The sequence below is a fragment of the Giraffa tippelskirchi genome, chromosome 3 (genome assembly GCF_054371585.1).
Source record: "Giraffa tippelskirchi isolate mGirTip1 chromosome 3, T2T-mGirTip1v1.2.pri, whole genome shotgun sequence".
Taxonomy (NCBI): Eukaryota; Metazoa; Chordata; class Mammalia; order Artiodactyla; family Giraffidae; genus Giraffa; species Giraffa tippelskirchi.
The window spans coordinates 1,865,922-1,879,992 of record NC_137277.1 but is presented as its reverse complement, the minus strand read 5'-3'; the positions used below and the strand labels follow the sequence as shown (position 1 = coordinate 1,879,992).

The following is a 14,071-nucleotide window of genomic DNA, read 5'->3' as shown; positions in this document are numbered from 1 at the left end:
GGTAACTTCTGTGTTCACCATTTTTTAAAAATCCTTATTTTATATTGAAGTACAGTTGATTAGGGCATCCCTGGTGGCTCAGCAGTAAAGAATCTACTTGCCAATGCAGGAGATACGGGTTCAATCCCTGAGTGGGAAAGATCCCCCTGGAGAAGGAAATGACAACTCACTCCAGTATTCTTGTCTGGGAAATCCCATGGACAGAAGAGCCTAGTGGGCTACAGTCCATGGGGTCGCAGAGTCAGACACGACTGAGCGACTAAACAATAACAGCACAGTCGATTAACAATGTTGTGTTAGTTTCAAGTGTACAGCAAAGTGATTCAGGTCTGCGTATACATGCATCTATTTTCCAAATCCTTTTCCCATTTAGGTTATTACAGACTACTGAGCAGAATTCCCTGTGCTATATAGTAGGTCCTAGTTGGTCACCTATTTTATAACTTTTACCTTTGCAAGCACATAACCCTAATCAGAGCACAGGTCAGTGGGCTGCAAAACGGGCTCTCCTTTAGGGGGAAAAAAAGCCTCGATGTGTACCATTTGCCAATTTCCGTGGTGTAAATTCTCCCACGATGGCATTTGTCAAGCTCCCTGTCCAAGTCAGCTCAGGCACTCTCTGCTGGTTGTCCCCAGGGAACAAAGAGCACAAACATTTCTAAAAAAAAGAAAGATGACTCTCAGCAGCTCTCCCTTAACCATGAAAAGCAAACAGAAAGGCCCAGTGGGAAGGATCCCGACGCCCTGGCTCCCTCTCCCCGAGCTCTGCCCAGGTTGTGACTCGGGCTCTGGCAGGGGCTGAACAGCTACCCAGAGAGCCATGAGTCCCCACCCAAAGGTAAACATGGACATTTAAAGAGCAGCTTGTCCGCTGTCAGAAGTTACACTCAATTTGCCACGTTTGTTTTTCTGTTTGGAAGCTGGAACCCTGACTGTTGTTATAACCAGAGCCCGTCAGCTCTCAGCTCCACTTAAGAAAACCCGACTCCGCCCCTCTCCGCAGTCCAGTTGGGCCGCAGTCCTTGTTTCTCTTTCTCTGAACTTCTTTTCTGCGCTGCTCGACCTCAGGGTGCCTGACGCAGTTCAGGTTTGGGCAGTCTTCCCACCAGACTCCCAGCAGAGCTGAACAGTGCCAGAGTTTTAGCCTCAGAGCAGCCTTGGGAACCAGAATAAAATAAAAATGAATGTGAATAAAGTAAGCGAAAGCTGGCAGGTGTGGCCCAGCAGGTAAACTTCCGGGGCTGACTCAGTTTAACGGGTCACATCTCAGATGATTGCAGCAGGAGCTCAAGGATCCACAGAACCAGGTCACAATCAGATGCGCACTGTGGCCTGGAGAGAAGGTGAACGGGATGCAGAAACAACCCAGAGACCGGCACGTGAGGCCCGTCGTCCAGTATTCAGAAGGCTACAGTGTAAGGAAGGAAGTTATTCTGCATAAACCCGAGGGGTAGAGCCAAGACTCCGTGGTGGAAGCTCTGAAAAGATCTCGGCTCAGTTTTGGAAACTGCTTTCTCACAGAGCTGGCCCGATGGATTGGGCTACTCCTGGGTGTAGCCCAGGAGGAGAAGGGGGTGACAGAGAAGGAGATGGTTGGATGGCGTCACTGATTCAATGGACATGAATTTGAGCAAGCTCCAAGAGATGGTGAAGGACAGGGAGACCTGGGGGGCTGCAGTCCATGGGGTCGCAAAGACTCAGACATGACTGAGCGATTGAACAACAATTCTGGGCGTGGACACCCCCTTCACAGGAGCTGACCAAGTACAAAATAGACAACACCTTGGTAGGACTGTTGTAAGTGGAACAGGCATTAGGTTCAAGGGTCTTTCAGATCACTCCCAAGAGAAAGTAGAGGGATACCCAAATCCTGCCCCATCAATCTACATGACCCTCACTGTCACTTAACTCGCCAGATGACCGGTGCCGCCTTGCCTTGCCTTCCAATCTGAAGGCCTCCATCTTTTCATGCACCCATCTATTCATCCATCTTTCCTCTCCGATCCTCAGGTACACCCGTCCCTTGCCTGCCTCGTGTAGTCATCTGCACCTTGTCCCCAGTCCCAGAGCGCGTCTCCCCTTCAGTCCAAACACCACCCATGTGAGCCCCCTGAAGTCCACTTTCTCCCATCTAAGTCTTCCTCTGACTACTTGACCACACAAGCATCCGTCCCTTCCCCAGCACGTCAAGATGTTTTAGTCTGAACACGTGTCTAGCAGTTGATGTACAACTGCCTCACATTTGCTCTGAGTATTTCACAGACACGCAACTTGTCTCTCAGACTAGACTGAGCCTCCGCACTGCAATGGTGTTGATTTTCACTTTGCTCTTTTTGTCCTGGCAGAAAAGTTTCCTGAGCAGAACAATTGGTACATGGCTAATTAATTCTTCTTATCTTATAGGACATACTAATTCATTTAACTCAGCTTCCAGCTCTCCTTACTGACCTGACCCTCATCCTTTTCGTCGTCACCAATCACCTTCTCTCTCCTAGCTCCTGCCTCCTAAGGCCAAGAAATTACTGGGAAATATAAAATATAGACTTTCTCATGGGAAAGTACAGGAAGAGGCCCAGGATCACTCATGGAGATACCAGATTATATGAGGCCCCTAAGTTTACTCTCAACCATGCCCTTTTCCCTCACAGCATTTGTCACTGTCTGTGGTTAGGTATTTGTGTATGTGCGTGGGCATTGTGGACCTGTTGGGCTGTTTCACTCACTGGATTGTAAGCGCTCTGACGGCAGGAAGTCCAGTGGCCGCTGTGCCCCCCACAGTATCCTAAGCTCATATCGAGCTTCATGCATATTAGGTGCTTCATGGTCTTGATGAAGGAACGAAAGAATGGATGGAGCATCCAGATGCGGTGCTCCTGCAGGTCTTTGCGTTCTCTTTCCCTCAACTGAAGAAACACTCTTCATGCTTTCAGACGACGCAAGATGTACAAAGAGCAGCTGAACCTCACGTCCCCGGAACCCCCAGTGCAGCTCCGCCAGGAGGCCAGCTGGGTCCAGTTCCACCTGGGGATCAACCGCCATGGCCTGTACCCCCGGTCCAGCCCCGTCGTCAGCAAACTCCTCCAGGACATGAGGCATTTTCCCACCATCAGCGCTGGTGAGCGTCACAGACCAGCAGGGAGACTTTCCCCCGGAGAGGCTGGGAAACCATCTCAGGCTGGGCTCCAGGGTGAAATAGTAGAGGGCTGATTCTGACACTCAACAGAGGAAGAAGAAGGAAAACACAAACGTTGATCTTTTTCCCTTTGAAAGAGATCTTACGGCCATGATCTCATAAGGGAGGCATAGGAGGTGTCTGTGCCTTAGAAAAGTGATATCACTGTTGATCTGTTCGCCTTTCCAATCTGGTGACTGTCTCTTATACAGTGATCTTATGATGTAGACCAGGGGTCCCCAACCTCCCGGCCACTAATTGGTACCTCCTGTCTAATCAGCAGCGGCATTAGATTAGAAATAAAGTGCACAATAAGTATAACATGCTTGAGTCATCCTGAAACCACCCCACCCCACCCCAGGTGGGTAGAAAAATTGTCTTCCACGAAATTGGTCCTTGATGCCAAAAAGTTGGGGACCGCTGAGTGTAGACAATATCATTGCCATTTCACAGATGGGAACACAGAAAGCTTAAGCAACCTGGCCGAGGACCCAGTGGCCTGCTGTCTCAGGTCACAAGCAGTAGGCTAGTCTAAGGGACACACAGAGGGATTTGCAGACTCCAAATTATTAATAGCATCGGTTTCCCAAACAGGCGTGGCTGGAATGTCCATTGAAGGGCCAGGGAGCATGAGGTCAGGATGGAGCAGGGTGGGAAACAGTCAAGGGCCCCAGGCCGCCTCCTACTCTCCCTCCTCTGATGTCTGAACTAGAGTTGATGTCCTCACGGGCCTTCTCGTCCTTTGCAGATTACAGTCAGGACGAGAAAGCCCTGCTTGGAGCCTGCGACTGCTCCCAGAGTAAGTGGCCTGGTTCCACCCTAGTCGTGGCCCCGCCCGTCCCTGGCCCCGCCCCTAGTCTTGGCCCCGCCCCACCCCTGGCCCCGGCCCCGCCCCACCCCTGGCCCCGGCCCCGCCTCATCTCTGGTGCCTCCCTAGCTGTGGCCCCGCCCCACCCCGGCCCTGGCCCCGCCTCATCTCTGGTTCCACCCTAGTCTTGGCCCCGCCCCACCCCGGCCCTGCCTCATATCTGGTTCCTCCCTAGCTGTGGCCCCGCCCCTGGCCTTGGCCCCGCCCCACCTCTGGCGCCGGCCCTGCCTCATATCTAGTTCCTCCCTAGCTGTGGCCCCGCCCCACCCCGGCCCTGGCCCTGCCTCATATCTGGTTCCTCCCTAGCTGTGGCCCCGCCCCTGCCCCGCCCCTGCCCCGCCCCCTCACCCCTGGGAATCCGGTACCTGGCGGCAGCCTGGGGGTCCCACAGGCCTCCCCAGTGGACCTGGTCGCAAGCAGAGGGGCATGAGCCCCCTGCCTCCTCTCCGCAGTCGCACAGAAGGGAAGGCCTTCGAGAGGAGCTCACAGGTGGGCCCGGCCGGGCGGCCTGCGGCCCCCACCCAGCGTCATCACAGGGTCGAGGCGCTGGTTAGGAAAGTGGAATCTCGGTCCCCACTCTCATTTTCTGAATCAGAATCTGGGTTCTCACAAAATCCTCGCGGGACTGGAGTATATTTTCAGAGTTAGGAAGCCGTGGGTCAGGGGAGTGGCTCTCAACCCGGCGATAGGTGACAGTGACCCGAGGTGGGGGTGGTCAGTGCCCGGGGGGGGGGGAGGCCCAGGCGTCAGCATGGCAGAAACCCTCCAGGGTCTCAGGCAGCCAGGCTGACTCCCTGGGGTGAAGACTCATGCAGGCAAAAGGGGCCTGGGGTGCAGCCCGGTCCTTGGGAGGGGGGTGCTCTGTGCTGGGGTTCAGGTGTTCACGGACACTGAGCCCACGGCCGGTCACCGCCGGCCATCAGGAACCTCCTCCGTTGGCCGCAGTGAACTGAACACACGTCAGAAATGTCCGCGTGTCCTGCCTTGTCAAAGGCTTAAAAGACACAAGATTGTAGGGCCTGGGGCTTCCCTCTTTAGTTTCGCCCCTGCCATTCACCGTTCATTGGAAGGTAAAGGTGAGGGGGCATGGTCCCGCCCCTCTAGGGGCTGACAGCCGGGTGGGCAGGGCGACCGGAGTCAGGTGCCCAGGACATGTGTCAGGAGGCAGCACGCGCCCGCAGGGTCTCGCAGGGGCCCCTCAGGAGTCAGGAGGCCCCATAACCGCTTGGGTGTCCAGTCTTACTAGGAAGAGATGTTGGTCACCAGTCCAACGCGACGTGACAGGTGGCAGGTTCAGAGTCTCTAAGGCGAGGTTGAAGCAGAGAGGAAGAGGTCAGCTCTTCTCAGGAAAAGGTCCTTTTGGGATTTTCAGAGAGTGTCCCTCTGGGGAAACCTGCCTTGTGTGCCCCTTTCCGATAATAGCAGAAAAAGTCTTATCCTGAGTCCCTGGACACACTCTCCATAACCTGACCGGACTTTACTCTGCAGGCTTTGAGAGCAAATTCTAGTCTTGAGAGTCTCAAGTGAGAGCAAAGAGAAGAAACGGGTTGGGTTTGTGGGATGAATAAAGGGCCACGGCCCCAAGCTTGGGCCCAGAAGCACCGTTAATTCCCCGTTCTTCCCATGCAGTTGTGAAACCCAGTGGCGTCCACCTCAAACTGGTTCTGAGGTTCTCAGACTTCGGGAAGGCCATGTTCAAACCGATGAGGTAAGTGACTGCTTTCTGCACCCCCACGCCCAGCTGTAGCAGCCATAATAAAAGTTTAATCTTCATTTTATAAAGTTTAGTCCCAAGCCAGAGTATCATTTTAAAATGTACTTCTTGAAAAAGCATGCATTTTTTTTCTATTAAGTAATGTAGACAGAATTTGTCCCTTTTTATAAAAGGAAAGTAGAAATTTATCTTTGGGTAATATAAATGATGACCACAGAGATTATATTTTTAATGTAATATAATACAGTACGGAAGTGAAAGTCTTATTCGCTTAGTCATGTCAGACTCTTTGCAACCCCATGGTCTGTATCCCGCCAGGCTCCTCTGTGGGATTCTCCAGGCAGGAACACTGGAGTGGATTGCCATTTCCTTCTCCAGGGGACCTTCCCAACCCAGGGATCAAGTCCACATCTCCTGCATTGCAGACAGATTCTTTACCATCTGAGCCACCTGGGAAGCCCATAATACAGTACATACAATAAGAAACCTGAATATTCATTGGAAGGACTGATGCTACAGCTGAAGCTACAGTTCTTTGGTCACCTGATGTGAAGAGACAACTCATTGGAAAAGACCCTGATGCTAGGAAAGATTGAGGGCAAGAGGAGAAGGGGATGACAGAGGATGAGATGGTTGGATGGCATCACTGGTTCAATGCACATGAGTTTGAGCAAACTCAGGGAGACAGTGAAGGACAGGGAAGCCTAGTGGGCTGCAGTTCATGGGGTCGCAAAGAGTCAGACACGACTTAGCAACTGAACAGCAACAGTAAGAAATACATCCATGCTAGTCAGGCTTTGGGAAGTAAATGATTTTTCAATTTAAAATCATGCCTAAACGTGCCATGCAAAGATGAAATGATGATTCCGAAAATTCGGAAGGGCATCCGAGGGATTGTATAGTCTCTCTCTTTTCAGTTTTTATTTTTTCTTTACTTTTTTTTTAAGCCGCCCCACTCGGCTTCTAGGATCTTAGTTCCCTGACCAGGGACTGAGCCCATGGTCATGGCAGTGAAAGGGTCCAGTCCTAACCACTGGACCATCAGGGCAGAGTGTGTATTCTTACAGACAGAATTCAGGAGTTAAAGCAAGCTCAGGACACACGGATGGTCCTCGCTGACCTGGACATCGGGTGATTCTACCGCGTAGCCCGGGGTCAGGCCTGGCCGTGGGGGCCTGTACTTCAAAAGTGGCCGTGCCTTTGAAAGGAGAGTCCCCACTTTGGGCAGCCCCTCGCTGTGGTTTTCAGGACTGCCTGGTGATTTTCTTTCATGTTTTGTTTTGTTGTTTGAAGGTTTTCTTTTATTTGGACCCTTTCTAAAGCTGTTATTGAATTTGTTACAATGTTGCTTCTGTTTCATGTTTTGGTTTTTTGGCCACAAGCATGTGGGATCCTAGCTCCCCACCAGGGATCAAGCCCGCACCCCCTGCCTTGGGAGGTGAAGTCTTAACCACCGGAGCGCCGGGGGGCTTCCAAGGCTGCTGTTTTTCAGCAAAGCACAGGTCACTGTTCCCATGGCAGGTGCTGCTTACTTAGGGCTTTCCACAAAATGACGTTTGTTTACACTGACATCACTCTTGCAGCCACCGTGCAGCCCCACGAGGTGAATTATAAATATTCCAAGATCGTCCTTCTTCAAATGATTATCAGCGTCCAGGCCGGTCACGGCGGGGCCAGCAGGCAGGGCGCCCTTCATTAGTGGGAGACGCCTTTCTGAACTTACACACTGCAGCCGGCTCCTCACGACCAGGCAGGGTGACGCTTTTCAGCGATGCAGCAGAGATTTCTTAACGTTTATAAACAAATATCCTCGATGCCAGCCTCCCTCCCATCTCTGGCAGGGCCGGTCTCACGACCCAGTGGAGGTGCCTCTGGGCGGACGGTGGGTCCACACACTCAGGACTTTTCTGCTCTTTAGCTGTCAGTCCTGCTCAATCGCATCCCTGGAGGACTTTTCCTTTTATAAGGTTCTGTCTCGGACCCGGCCTCTCTCGGTCCTCGGCATCCCGGTCTACCCCATCTCTGGTCTGTTAGCCAGCGCCCTGACCTCCGTGTGTCTGCAGAGAAGTGCATTTCTTCCCTCTCAACGACGGGGCTTTTCAGAGATTCAGCCGCTGTCATCAAAGCGGCTTGAGTGGGAGGCCTGGTGTGGAGGGCACAGGGGCAGGGTGCTACAGGACAGCCAGCGTCCTGCAAGCAGCCTGGCTCCTCCTACTTGCTGGTCCCCACCGAGCAGAGGGGCCCCCGGCCACTCCGATGCGTGGTCCCTCACCTGTGCAAGCTCGGAAAGCACAGACACGCGTCTTCTTTCCGGCCGGTCGTGTGAATCAGCTCTGCTCCTGGGCTCCCGCCTGAGGTCTGAGTCCAGGGCCTGACTCCTGTCTTCCTTCCAGACAGCAACGAGACGAAGAAACACCCGAGGACTTCTTCTATTTCATCGACTTTCAGAGACACAACGCCGAGATTGCCGCTTTCCACCTGGACAGGTAGCACTCGCCCCACGAAGGCGGCGTTGGCTGCAGAAGCCAGTCCCGAGAGGCACCCCAGCCCGCCCACCCCAGCCTCCCTCCCTCCCTGCCTCCTGCTGGATTTTCTTTGTGGATCCCAGTGATGCCTTCAAACCCAACACAACCCATCAGTCCCAGGGATCACAAAACACAAGGCCTTTAATGTAACAAGGAGTGCTTGGTAAGGAAAGGAGCCCTGCCAGGCTGCCTGTGGCTCAGTCTCCTGACCTGAAAGTGGGGAGAATGCGCCCCCTGCCACTTCCCCATGGTGCCTCCCAGCTGCAATGTGAAAAGGTGTAAGCGCATTCCTGAACTTCCCAGCCCCTGCCTGCCCATCATTCCTAGCTGAGGTGTGGTCTGAGGACTGGCAGCCCGCCCCCCCACGCCCCTCCCTGGAACTTTCCAGAAACGCAGAATCCCAGCCTCAGCCTGGCCCTGCTGACTCAGAGGCGCATCTGAACAGGATCGGGGTGACTCATGTGCACACGAGCGTGAGGAGCTCTGAGCCGAGCACCAGGTCATGGTGGGGGTTTGCCCGGAAGGGCTAATGGGATAGAGTCTTTCCCCACCCCACCCCAGTCCCTGGGGTGCACGCTTGTCCTGGACACTGAGACCCCCACCCTCGACTGGGGGCAGTCAGGAAGGCCCGTCCATTTCTTTCTCTTTTTGTTTTTGGCCGTGCCTTGGAGCTGGTGGGATCTTAGTTCCCCGACCAGGCATCGAACCTGTGCCCCCTGCAGTGGAAGCACAGAGTCTTAACCACTGCACTGCCGGGGAATCCCCAGCAGGTCCGTTTCTAGTGGTGGCCATTTCTTTCAAGCAGTCATCCCTTGGACCTCAACAGGCCTCTGTCTCTTTCAGGATTCTGGACTTCCGGCGGGTTCCGCCGACCGTGGGCAGGCTGGTCAACGTCACCAAGGAGATCCTGGAGGTGACGAGGAATGAAATCCTGCAGAGCGTTTTCTTTGTCTCTCCAGGTGGGCTTCTGGTGGGAGTGATTCTCTGGGTCTGAGAGCTTGGGCCGCCGTACGGTCCCTCATTCCCGGGTGGCTGCCTGCTGCCTGCAGATGCTGCCCCGGGGCCTCCTGATGGTCACACATGGTGACCTGAGGCCCGAGGTGGCTGAGTGCCAGGTGCCCCCCAGCCCGTGTGGGCCCTGAACTCTGATGCCAGCAGCCCTGGAAGCAGATGTCACCCGTCCAGACAGAAAGTGAAAAGAGAACGCAAGTGTTAGTCACTCAGTCCTGTCCAACTCTTTGTGACCCCATGGACTGTAGCCCTCCAGGCTCCTCTGTCCATGGGATTCTCCAGGCAAGAATACTGGATCGGGTTGCCATTCCCTTCTCCAGGGGATCTTCCCGACCCAGGGATCAAACCCAGGTCTCCCTCATTGCAGGCAGACTCTACCAACTGAGCCACCAGGGAAGAAGCCCCATGCTAGTAGTGCGGGCACGATGCAGCAGGCTGGTCCCACAAGTCTCGACTCCAAGACAGTTGAGAGGTGGTTCCCAGGATGCTCGATTCCGTAGTATCCTCCGCAGATGGAAAAGGCCACATTTTCTCATCCTGTCTTTTCCCGAGACACAAGTTCGGGGGTTCCTTGGGGTGGGAGGATGGGGTGCCTGCTCGTCCTCTGACCACACCCCCCGCCTTCCAGCCAGCAACGTGTGCTTCTTCGCCAAGTGTCCGTACATGTGCAAGACGGAGTACGCCGTGTGCGGCAACCCACACCTGCTGGAGGGCTCCCTGTCCGCCTTCCTGCCGTCCCTCAACCTGGCCCCGCGGCTCTCCGTGCCCAACCCCTGGATCCGCTCCTACTCGCTGGCAGGGAGAGAGGAGTGAGTTGGCCCTGGGATGGAGGGCGGCTCCCCCGGCCCCGGGAGGCCTGACGCTGTCTCCGTGCCCCCGCCTCACCCCATGTGGGTCCTGGCTGTCACTGCTGTTCCCTTAGTTCACAGCTTGTTATAAAAAGCCCCCTGTGTACCCTGCACTGGATGCCGGGGGAGACAGAAAGGACAGGCCCGGGCTCTTTCTTCGAGAAGCCCCTCGGTCCAGCCTGGGGGCAGACAGCAGCCAGGCTGTGAGAAGGCAGAGATGCCCTCGGGGGACCCGGGCTCCTCGAGGTGGTCGCTCCCCAGGCCTGGCACAGGGCAGGTACTCAGTGAATGAATGGGTTCATCCCTCCAGACCCCCAGCTGTGGTGGGAAGAGGAGTGAACAGGCAGGACTTCTGCGGGACGTGGCAGACCCTTAGGGGCAGACTCTTAGGGGCAGACCCTTAGGGTCTCATGAAGGCTGAGGAGGAGCCCCCCAGGCGAAAAGGGACCTAGGGGCCTTCTGGTGGACCGAGAGGTGGCAGAGGATGGCTGGCGGGGGGCTACAGGCAGCTCGGGAGACAAGAGAGCAGCGCCCACGAGGCCGCTGGTGTGGGGGGGCTGCAGAGGAAGCCGGGGGCCCTGGCACACGGTCAGTGCAGCATCCCGCTGGGAGGGTCACTGTGAAAGGTCTGGAGCCTTCTCACGCAGGGAGTCTGCCGCTTCCGGGGGCCCCTGCCCGGGTCCTCCTGGGGGTCCTCACGGCCCCCAGCCCGGGCAGGAGCGGGAGGCAGGGACACGGGTGAGGGGAGGGCGGGCTCCTCGCCACCCCGGCTCTTCCACCCGGTCCTGTCCCCAGGTGGGAGGTCAACCCCCTCTACTGCGACACGGTGAAGCAGGTGTACCCGCACAACAGCAGCAGCCGCCTGCTCAACATCATCGACATGGCCATCTTCGACTTCCTGATCGGTGGGTACGGCGCCGGGGACCCCCGTGACGCGGGCCCAGGGCGGAAGGCCCAGCGCGGGAGTGAATGGCTGTCCCGCTTGGAGGGGCAGGCCCATGGCCCGCGAGGCCGGGCAGGGACGGAAGTTGTCCCCTTCATGGTGGGGGTGTGGGGCGCAGGGAGGACGTGCAGCGGCAGGAAGGGACCGTCATGCACCGTGCAGGCCCCCAGGGGAGGGCAGGCTTGGGAGAAGGGCAGGGGTGGAGGTCTGTGAGCTTCTGGAAAGGCGGGGAGCCGGGCCCAGCGTGGGCGCAGGGGCGGAGGCCCAACCATCTACGCGGGTATTAGGACCCCAGCGGGCTGGGGTGGCTCCCGCTCCTGCGACCTCACCAGTGGCCGTGGGAGACAGGCCCGGGCGGGTGCAGACTGCCCCCGCCTCTGAAGGGCTGCAGCCTCGGCCCCAGAGGGGGCTGTGAGGCGGGACCGTGTCCACAGGCCCTGGCCTGGCCACAGTGCTTCGCCTCCTCCACAGGAAACATGGACCGGCACCACTACGAGATGTTCACCAGGTTTGGGGACGACGGGTTCCTGATCCACCTGGACAACGCCCGGGGGTGAGCGTCCCCCGCCCCCACCCCACGGGGCCTCCGTGGTCATGCCCCCTCCTCCCCACCCTCCTGGCTCCGTCGCCTTCGCTCTTTGCCTGCTGCTGGGCCTTTGGTGCTGTGAGGGCTTTTCTCCATTGTGGAGAGCGGGGCCGCTCACGGTGGTGCCTTCTTAATGGAGGCCGGGCTCCGTGGTCGGGGCCCCTGGCTCCGGGGCCCGCTCTCAGTAGCCATGGCGCCTGGCCTAGTTGCTCGCCGGCACCTGGATCTCCCCAGACCAGGCGTGGGCCCCGCACCCGGTGCGTTGGCCAGGCGGAAGCTTACCCGCTGCACCAGCGGAGAAGCCCTCCCTCCGCTCCGTCTTTGCGGCGGGTGCGCGCTCTCTCCTCTCCCGCGGCCTGCACCGCTGGATGCAGAGCGCCCGCCTCCTCCTGTCAGCCTTCACCCTGGGGTTGGTGGCTACAGGGACGAGTGGGCGCTTTTTTGGCCCTCTCTGGAGGACGCTTGTGTGACCTGAGGGCGGAGAGGAGCGGGAGGGGCCGCAGGAAGGCGGGGACGCGGGGGAGGGGGAGGGGGCGGGGGGGTGCGCCCCCGAGCGCCGTCCGTCTGTCCGTCTGTCCGTCTGTCCGTCTCTCCCGCAGGTTCGGCCGGCACTCCCACGACGAGGACTCCATCCTCGCGCCGCTGTTCCAGTGCTGCCGGTGAGCGTCGCCTTCCGGGCGGGTCCGATGCCCACACAGCTCTGAAGGGCTCCACCCGTTTCTGCTGCTCTAGGACGGGGGTCGGGTGGACGACAGGAAGTCGTGCATTTCCTGTCCGTGACCGCAGAACTGCCCCCGCAGAGGGTGATGTAGGGCCTGAGCTTTCAGACCTCTCAGCCGCCTGCCTGCATCCTGAAGCCACGCAGAGAAGTACGCGCTCGCTCTCCCGGAGCCTGGTGGCCTCTGCTGTGCCCGCGCTCACATAGCTCATAAATACCGCTGTCTCGTCACCATCTAAGCAGAATCCTGACTCAAGTCCCATAAGCTCTTGTCGGAGGAAAGGAAGCCCCCGGGGCCTCCACCTGGCCAGCACCTCTCCGCAGCATCTCTGACCGCCTCCAGCCTGGCTGGCGTCTCAGCCAGGCCGGCCAGGACCGCTGAATAGAAACGTGTGGTTCACGCGGAGCAACAGTGTCTCCGTTCCCTGCTGGGAAGTTCGAGCCTGAACTTTCTTCCTCTGCTTCCTGGGGTGACTTACACGTGGCCCCTCCCTGCCCGCCCCCCTCCTCCTCCTGAGCAGGAAAGGCAGGGGCTGTGTGTGACTGCCACTGGACACTTAAGCTGCTTACACATGAGTCCAAGTCACAGTCCCACGTAAAAGAGATCGGAGTCCTACAGCTTGGCCCGACCCCACTTCCACCCCGGAGTTTAGAATCTGAGGCAGAGAGATCAGAACCACAGAGCTGCTCAGAGACAGGTGAAGCCAGCAGTGCCCACGGCCTCTGAGACGGCAGGCACCTGCACGTCTCACCCACTGGGGGCTCCTCTCATTAGCTTTACATTTCCCGGAAAAGCTCTCACTCCACACGTGTTTGGACTCCCCGAGAAGCGCCGGATGCGTGGGGCGCCACAGTTCAGAGTACGGACGGCTCGGCAGACCACTGGGCGAGGACCGCGGGACACTAACCGCCACGCCTCCAGTCCCTTCTCACCGGGGTCGTTAAAGAGGGCCCGAGAAGGCGCTGGGGGAGGAGAAGGCGCTGCAGCGGGAGCCCCCCAGAACGGGCAGTGGGGAGAGAAGAGAAGTAAGTGCGGGCAGCTTCTCCCTTTACATTTACTAAGTCGGTGTTTGACTCTGTCCTTTCAGGATCAAGAGGAAGACACTCCTGCGCCTGCAGCTGCTGGCCCAGGCCGACTACAGGCTCAGCGACGTGATGCGCGAGTCGCTGCTGGAGGACCAGCTCAGCCCCGTGCTCACGGAGCCCCACCTTCTCGCCCTGGACCGCAGGCTGCAGACCGTCCTCAGGACCGTGCAGGACTGCATCGAGGCCCACGGGGAGCAGAGTGTGGTGGCCGACAGCCCAGTGGGACAGTGGGCCCCAGAGTCCAGCAGGGCTAACGCAACAAGCTAGTGGCTGGAGGAGGCACACCCCGGAAACTGGGCCGGAGCTGCGGTGGACTCAGACTGTGGACCACCACTTCCCCAGGGCCCCTGTCCAGGCTGGGGCCTGGGTTAGGAGCTCACGAGGCAGGCAGGGTGAAAGGATGATTCTGAAAGAGCGGAAGTGCGACCCAGCAAGCCTCCCTCCTTGGAGCACTGGCCTGGCTCCCCTCCTCCGGGAAGCTCTGCTCCATCAAGGCCACAGACACCTGCTGAGCCCACTGGGAACCTGGACACGGGTCTGGCCTGGAAGCCCAGCTCCCGGGACAGCATTAACTGTCACAAATAAAATGACAGGACATCA

General features: G+C 57.6%; 1 protein-coding gene across 4 annotated transcripts in view; it reads left to right on the top strand.

Moving 5' to 3' along the window:
• FAM20A (FAM20A golgi associated secretory pathway pseudokinase) overlaps window positions 1-14,071 on the top strand; it is a 40,226-nt gene extending 26,155 nt beyond the window's left edge. For all 4 annotated transcript variants that reach the window (XM_081580829.1, XM_081580828.1, XM_081580831.1 and 1 more), the window contains 10 exons: window positions 2,931-3,115; window positions 3,921-3,971; window positions 5,670-5,748; window positions 8,148-8,240; window positions 9,123-9,238; window positions 9,919-10,099; window positions 10,934-11,043; window positions 11,553-11,634; window positions 12,267-12,326; window positions 13,474-14,071. In XM_081580829.1, coding sequence (XP_081436955.1) covers window positions 2,931-3,115; window positions 3,921-3,971; window positions 5,670-5,748; window positions 8,148-8,240; window positions 9,123-9,238; window positions 9,919-10,099; window positions 10,934-11,043; window positions 11,553-11,634; window positions 12,267-12,326; window positions 13,474-13,738 — 1,222 coding nt within the window. In that variant the 3' untranslated portion in view covers window positions 13,739-14,071. The remainder of the gene's footprint in view (window positions 1-2,930; window positions 3,116-3,920; window positions 3,972-5,669; window positions 5,749-8,147; window positions 8,241-9,122; window positions 9,239-9,918; window positions 10,100-10,933; window positions 11,044-11,552; window positions 11,635-12,266; window positions 12,327-13,473) is intronic.